At 38.0% G+C, this 7,780-nt stretch overlaps 1 protein-coding gene across 1 annotated transcript; it reads left to right on the top strand.

Annotated features, from left to right (window-relative positions):
* Positions 1 to 294: 294 nt before the first annotated feature.
* Positions 295 to 7,703, top strand: SH2D1B (SH2 domain containing 1B). The gene is made up of 4 exons (XM_015877808.3): positions 295 to 567; positions 3,017 to 3,080; positions 5,405 to 5,573; positions 6,705 to 7,703. Exons 1-4 carry the CDS (start codon positions 434 to 436, stop codon positions 6,740 to 6,742), a joined length of 405 nt encoding a protein of 134 aa, XP_015733294.1. The 5' UTR covers positions 295 to 433; the 3' UTR covers positions 6,743 to 7,703.
* Positions 7,704 to 7,780: the final 77 nt, after the last annotated feature.

The raw sequence follows: 7,780 nt of genomic DNA, 5'->3' as shown, positions 1-7,780 counted from the left end.
AGAACAGCAACAACATCTAACAGCTGTGCTAAAAGGTAAAGTTCAGCAAGGCATTGAGCAACTTCATATGTAGAAGTTACCTTTAAAATGTAACTGTGCTTAGGTGTCTGCTAAACTATTGCATAGCTTAGAAACGTAATACACAAATCAGATGTTAGCTCTGTCATATAATGCACCAGAAGAGTGACAGTAACAGTACAGATGAATCATTTCCCATTTCCCACCCTGCCCTCATGGTGCTCATCAGCCTTAAGCTGTTGGCTAGCTGCACTACAGACAGACCAGTAACCACAACATGAGCCCATGACCATACTTCAAACCTCTAGTTTCACTTCTTAACAACTGTTTTTAGAATAAGTCGTCTTTTAATGCCAGTCTTCCAGCTTTTTCTAGAATTGGTCTGAAAGACGAGAGACTTTGTATCTATTTGTCCATGGAGTTCCCATTTTTTCATGGAAAGATATCACGTAAAGCATGTGAAGAACTGCTGTGCAAGAAAGGAAAGAATGGTAGCTATTTAATACGAGAGAGCGAAAGCATGGCTGGAGCCTTGTGTCTGTGTGTTTTGTAAGTATTTTAATATTAAATTTCTAATGAGATTTCAAATAGATAAAAAACTAAGACTTCTCCTTTTCTAACGTTAATAGTTCTTCCCTAATGTTAACAGTATGTCTGTAGATGTATTCAAGCGATGTTGGTTGCCTTAGGTTTTCTTTATAGTGAGTGGTGAGTGGGTGACATTTGTAAAAACAATTCATACAACAGAGAATGGATGAACTGTTCTCTGCTGATGCTGTTGTCTCTCTGCAGACAATAGAGAGATCCCAGAGAAAATACCTCAGCCTGCCAAAACACGGTGAGGAGAATCTCACTCAGAGTTGCTACCTGTGTTATAACAATGAGTAAATACCATTTTAGCACTGCTGAGACACTGAAAAGTCCCACAGTTGGACATAAAAATTTTCTTTTTCATATGCATGCTGATTATCTGATGAAACATTAGCCTTGTGTTTCCCACAAAGTTTATCTGATGTGAGAAGATAAGCTGAGATAGAACCTGTCACGTCCTACTCAAATTCATGACAAGCCCGTGAACAAGATGGGGATAGAAAACTGCTTAGCTTAAAACAATTAAAACTGGATTATTTTCTTCTGCTGTTGGGAACAGCACTTTTTTCCTGTTCATAAAGTCTGTTTTACATTTTTTTTCATAAGTAACCAATCTGTTCTTAATGTGTTCAGTTTATGAACTAGTAACTAGTCCTTTTTGTGTGAACCCATTGAATTTTACACATTCCTTGAGGGTGTGTTTGAGAGTGACATGAAAAAAATAAATGTAGCATAACATTTAATGAGCTCAGGAATATCAGGAAATATGTTTTATCAATAATCAAAATCTCACTGCTTTTAAAACAAATCAAAGGAGAAGGGAGAAAAAGGGAGGAGGAAATGGAATACTGTTGGGTTGGTGAGTAGAAGAAAGGATCATCTGGGAATGACAGAGGAGAAATGGCAGATGAGTTACAAACAGAGACCTTGAAGAGGGAGCTGGAGGAGCCTGCCTGCAATGAGTGTGGAAGGAGACAATGTACAAAGCAAAGAGATCAGGGAGGGAAATGGCATGCATAGTCTGTCTGAATCAACAAATGGGGATCCTGGCACGGAGGAAGCAATACTAGGCTTTGATGTGGGAGTACAGCTGTTGTGATCTTATTCAGTAGAGGCAGATGAAAAAAGCAAAGAGGTGCTTATGTCTTCTGTGCGTTAAATGAGTTTGAACTACTGCAGTAATAGACAGCATATCTACAGAGTACATCATATAGCCAAAGGATGTATGTGACTTTAGTTTGTGCATTAATACATACAATTGTTGAAATACAGAGTAGCAGCAACAGCATGATAGATACTGGCTTGCAGAGGTGAAAGTACAGGTTGCTTTCAGATAGCAAATGGGATGATGTGGTTCAGAAGCTGGCTCAGAAGCTGAGAGACTGGCTGTCAGTGATAGACTAGAGAAAGAAAAGCTGCTTAAGGGGAATGCATCAGTCCTAAAATTGGAGACATCAACACAGAAATTCTCGGTGCTGTTTCAAGACAGCTTCCGGTCTAGAACTGCATCTTAAGCATTGCTTAGCATGTAACATGGTTGATAAGAAAAACTGATGCCCACCTTGCTAAAAAATAAATAAAATAGTTCTCATTTGATCCGTGGACAGAGACAGCAATTCACAGGCTACAGAAAACAACCACAATTTGTAGTTGACCCACTGACTGAAGGGGAGGATCTAAGGGTCAGAATGTTGGGACTGGTCCAAAAGCATCTCAGCATTAACCATGCACAGTGCACACCTCTTTCTCCGTGGCATTCCTTCCAAACTCATCCACAGCTGTCCCAGGTCTTGATAGCGCCTCAATCCAGATCTATTGCCCTTGCTTCTGTTCTTGTGATTCAATATGTCAACCTATCAAAATAAATTCACCTCATGCTAGTTTTCTGCCTCTAGATCTCCCTTGTCCTCAAACAAGTTAGTTTGTTAGTTTGAATCATAATATGCAGTTATTTATAGGCATTTAATATTTGATTTGGAATTAAAAGTTTTCACTGTAATGGCAGTTTCATGTTTGCTTTATGTTACAATGACGGAAGCAGCTTTCAGTGAGCTTCTAGGCTCTATTTTGTGCTTTAGTGTCTATGAACAAGTAACATTGACATCCAGGCCTTTCTGGATGTAACTAGAAGCATTTTCATTACTTTGAATTACCAGATCTATTTTGTTTAAGCTCTAGTCATGTGAAACTCAACATTAAAAAAATGGACCTATGAAGCAGGAGGAGAGCTCAGGCAGTTATCTGATGCGAACATGATTGCTCAAGGTCTTCCATAAACAACAACAAAAAAACAAGCAAGCAAACAAAACCAATACCTTAGTGTCATATTCATCTGTAGTAGTCTAAGCCCTTTCCTGTGGTCTGACAGTTGACACAAACATAATGTATACAACAATGTTTTTCATAGCTTTGAAGAAATGATCTACACATATCGTATCTTCAAGGAATACAATGGATATTATAAAATACAGGTAAGCAAATCTCCTTTCATCTGTAAAGACCTCATTATTTAAAATTTTAATGAATTTTTAAAAAGTATATACTTGAAAAGATTAACTAATAATATAGGAAGCCTTCTCCAAAAGTAATGCCTCCTATTTTATTATGTTGGCCAGCAATGTCAGGGGCGGATGTTGGTGGTATGGCAGTAAAGGTTAAACTTTCCCACCAATATTCAATTACGTATTGTTGCTATGCAACAGATAGCAGTGGAGGGGCAGTCTGACAAACAGCACCTGAAATGGAAGTGCAGATGCCACAAAGGCGGCTGTCTGGCTGTGATGTGTTTCCTCCATGCTATTAAAATTACACCCACTGACATTCACTGATGTGTGCCAAATATTTACGGAGACCAAACAGCAAATGTGAGCACAGTGAGGTGGTAGGTAGTGTGTTTCATCACTAGTGAAAATGCATAGCTAGTGGCGATGTCTGTGTTGAAAAATAGTGTTTCATAGCTGAGAATTTGCTCAATCAAATAGTGCTATTGTGTTCTTTCATATCTGTTGTACTATGAAAATAAATAGGAGATGTTACTTCAAAACAACTTATGCACTTCCAGGTTCCTTTTCTGATATACTTTCTCATATACTTGCATATGAGTTTATAAGTAGTTACTATCTCTGTAGAAATCCCTTATTACCTAAATGAATCAGCTGTCTGTTGACCATCTACTTCCTGATTTGACCATTTCTTTTTTACATTGTTGAAGAAAAAACTATAGCTTTCAGCACTTATGTTCCTAATTAGCTTTTTCTATTTGGAAGCTCTTCCAGAGCATCTAGAGTCTAGGGGCTCTGAATATTGAACATCCTGATTTTAAAAGACCTGCTCATTAGAGTGAAGCTGCCACAATATCTATAATTCTGTGCTTTTCTGCAGCACCGAAAGTAATTACTTCAGATAATGCTGCTCGCTGCTGGAAAAGGCATAAGAGCAGACTGTATCAATCAGATCCCTGCACAAAGAAATCTTCAATTTATAGGCAAGCCAAGAGGACATTTTATAAACTGGATCAAGCCATGACTGGGAATAGGAATAGTCAACAGGACTTCCAATAATTAAGTAGCATTTAAGAAGAACGAGGTCATCAAACTCACTTTACAAAGGCCATACCAAAATGTCATATGCTGGTCACTCTTGCTTATTAGTGGTTTGGATTCAGTGTGAGAGATACAATTTCTCATGAAGAACTGAATGATTTGTTTTCAAAAAAAGTAATCTATTTTGGATTATAGCCACTCTTCAGGTTTTGCTGTCGCACCTATCAACGGAAAATAAACTCTTTAAGTTTTTTCAAACTTAATTCTCTTTGCAGGGCCTAGCCTGTGAAAGAAGTCTTCTGTTCTTCTAGTTTTTAAGTCAGATTAATTTGGTTTAATAAAATATACTGAAAATAGTATACTGATGGAGATGTGGGGGATTGTTTGTTTTTTTTTTCAATAGCCAGGTCTAGCCATGAACTTTCTAGAATGTAGCAGGCTGTGCTGACCCTGACCAGCACCCCTACAACTGCTTGCCCACACCCTACTCCTCCCAACAGGTTGTTGATAGAAATGAAATAGGAAAAGCAAGACTGAAAAAACTCAGAGATTAAGATAAAAGGCAGGTGATACAAACTGGGACAAAACTGAGACAAATAACTAATTCCCACCTAAAAGTGAAAGCTGGTGCTCATTTGGGCCCCCAGATGTGTTAGCTGCTTCTGCAGGTGTCCTTTCTCAGTCATGTTAATATAGCATAAAACACTTGGCTTCTGCTTGTCACATAGTTGTCCAAATCCAACATTTTAAATGGGATTGAAATATGTTCCTGATAAACTTGTGTTCCAGAGGGAAGTCTGTAATGCTTTCACTCTACTGAACAATGCTGTAGAGGACTGAGCCAAGCTTCAACTTTGTACTATATTGTATTTAGCAATAAAGAAATAGCTACAGGAGTCATAATATCTACTAGACTATCTAGAAGCAGTGATGGTGGATGGTTTCAGATCTTCAACCAAAAAATTGTTACGTTTGTTCTTTCTAAGATGGGAAGCCTGTGATCTAAAGCCAGGAAGCAAGCACTAAACAGCTTTCCCTTGGCTGCAGTGCACACAAGCAGGGCTGGTGAAGGAGGTTATGCTTGGTACCATAACCACACCACCACACAAGTGTACCTATTGTGTACAGAACAGTATTCTGTCACCATACATGCTTACAAAATGTCCCTTAGTGAACAAGTTATGCACGGTTCTCATTACAGATACCGTATGGAAACACAACTTCAAACAAACTTAGTTTTTCTTTCCTTGCAGACTGCTGAAGGTGTTCCAGAAAAGGTCTTCAGAACATTAAAGGATTTAATATATAACTATGAAAAGCCAAACCAAGGGATAGTAACAAAGCTTCGCTACCCAGTCAAGAAAACAAGCTCCTCACGAAGAATCCAGAAGCTCAAGTTAGGAAATGATGACATTTACAATGGTGAGAAATCTTGTTTAGTCTCTGTCTTTTTATTAAGACAACAATTGCATTGACAGGTGAATAATTTCTATATATTCTCTGAGACAAGCTTGCATGGACAGAAACTCAAGATCCTTCCTTCTTTTTTACATTCACTGGAAACTGATTAGTTCTAGATCACAGGTTACATACACTCATCTACCATAAATTAACAGAATAAATCTAGGTACAGATGGTAAAGCATGGTATTGCCCAAAACTCACTCCATGAGTATCAGTGCTCTTAGACTACAGAAGGCTGAGAAATAGTCTTACACAATGTGGTTCTGCCAAGCTGACAGGCCCTTATATTTCAGTGATAGTTGAGACTGTCCTTGACTTTGTTGTCCAGGTCAAAAGCTACTTTTATACCAAAATCTAGCTTGTAGGTTATTGTGATTTGTGTTAGGACATGACCTTTTTTAGTTAGTATGCTGAAAATAAGAAGTATACAGCCTTGTGCTCAGGATGACAGATCTGGAACCAGAGAGTTTAGTCCCTGGGGCTGCACTACTGGTTGTTAGACAGCTTTTAACATTGTGTTCTAGACCAAGAAACACTTTTCTGAAGGTGGCTACTTGAAAAGATGGTAGGTTTCAACACAGTGTCCTAAGTGTTCAATTTCTGCCTTTTCCCTGGATTCTAAATAATAATAATAATAATAAATCTAGCGAGGTCTAAGATGGTTTTTTGAGCTCTCCTCCCAGCTAAGGGCTTTTCTGTTGGGAATATTTATTAAAAGAACAAAAGCTGTGTTACACTACAATCACAGCTACCAGCACTATTGATCTGATTTACTGACTATATATGATTCAAGATGTTTAACTTTCTCAGGAAGAAAGTGCCTCATATGGATACAACCATTTAATTACAAAGCTTGCTGATTTAGAAAGGGCAATACAGGCTTTGCTTCCACATGCGGAATTGCCTGGAAGACCCAGTCCATAGAAAACTAAGTCTAAACACTGGTTGTGAAATAGCAGACAGAATACTGATAAATCAGACTGGATTAATAATATCTACATAGGTACATGGCAACATGCCATCTTGCTTAGAGGGGTCTTTCAGAAAAGCAATTAGCAATGACATGATCTGTTTCTTTCTTCTTTTACAGAAATTGATGACAGTGATTATGTTGATGTCTTATCTTGAATGATCTGCAACCTGATGAATTGGAAAGGCACCATTTTAGGCTGCACCACAGCACACCAACTGGAGAGAGTTAACAGTTGGATATTCAAAGCTATCTATCTATACCACTAGAATTAGTGCCTTTTGTAGATTAACAGAGCAACTGCATTTTACCTCCAGTAGATTCAGCACAAACTACTATGTATTTTTTGCTCATCATTAAGAGAATTAGTTTTTCTGACATGTGGATAATTATATGGGGGAAAGGGTGTGTGTACTTGTTTACTTGTGTATGTGTATTTGTTGTTTTTTTAAACAAACTTTCCAAGATGCTGACTGATGAACATAGAATCTGTTATTTTATAAATCTTATATCTAAAGACAGCTGTCAAGTAGATGGGGCCAGGCTCTTTTCAGTGGTGTCCAGCAACAAGACAATGAACAATGGGCACAAACTGGAACATAGAAAATTCTATATGAACCTGAGGAAGAACTTCTTTACTTTGAGGGTGACAGAGCACTGGCATGTGCTGCCCAGAGAGGCAGGTTTCTTCTCAGGAGATCTTCAAGACTTGTCTGGATGTTTTCTTGTGCAACCGGGTGTAGAGAACTGGTTTAGCAGGGGTTTGGACTCATGGGTGTCCAACTTTTTGGCTTGCCTGGGCCACAATGAGTGAAATTGTCTTGAGCCACACGTGAAGTATATAATATAGTTATTTTATATAAGTAACGACATTTATTTTTTTATTAAAGCGTAAGAAAAAGAGGACAAAAAAAAAATCATGAGTTTAGTAGGTCAGACAATACACGGACTAGATAATCTCAGACATCCCTTCCAATCTCTATGATTCTGTGGTGTTGTGAATCTGTTAAGAGAGCATTGCAAAAATAATGAGTGTTCATAATAAAGCAGTAGCTTATGGCAAAACTGATATATGCTTATACAAAGTATACACAATAAAAATCTGACATCATTTGATGCTTATAACTTCTAAACTCCGTTATTTTGTAGTAGGGATATACAAGTAGTATTTCACTATGGCCACTCCCATTCCGTGC

Source organism: Coturnix japonica, chromosome 1 (assembly GCF_054131305.1).
Source record: "Coturnix japonica strain WE chromosome 1, WE-NBRP24, whole genome shotgun sequence".
Lineage (NCBI taxonomy): Eukaryota > Metazoa > Chordata > Aves > Galliformes > Phasianidae > Coturnix > Coturnix japonica.
Note: the sequence above shows the minus strand (reverse complement) of the source record. Positions and strands in the feature narration are given on the sequence as shown.

What these genes read in the sequence shown, in the direction of transcription:
- SH2D1B (XM_015877808.3), top strand. Translation starts at nt 434, where the DNA reads ATGGAGTTCCCATTTTTTCATGGAAAGATATCACGTAAAGCATGTGAA. An exon ending in GCCTTGTGTCTGTGTGTTTT is followed by an intron (nt 568 to 3,016) that starts GTAAGTATTTTA and finishes TGTTTTTCATAG; the next exon opens with CTTTGAAGAAATGATCTACA. An exon ending in ATGGATATTATAAAATACAG is followed by an intron (nt 3,081 to 5,404) that starts GTAAGCAAATCT and finishes CTTTCCTTGCAG; the next exon opens with ACTGCTGAAGGTGTTCCAGA.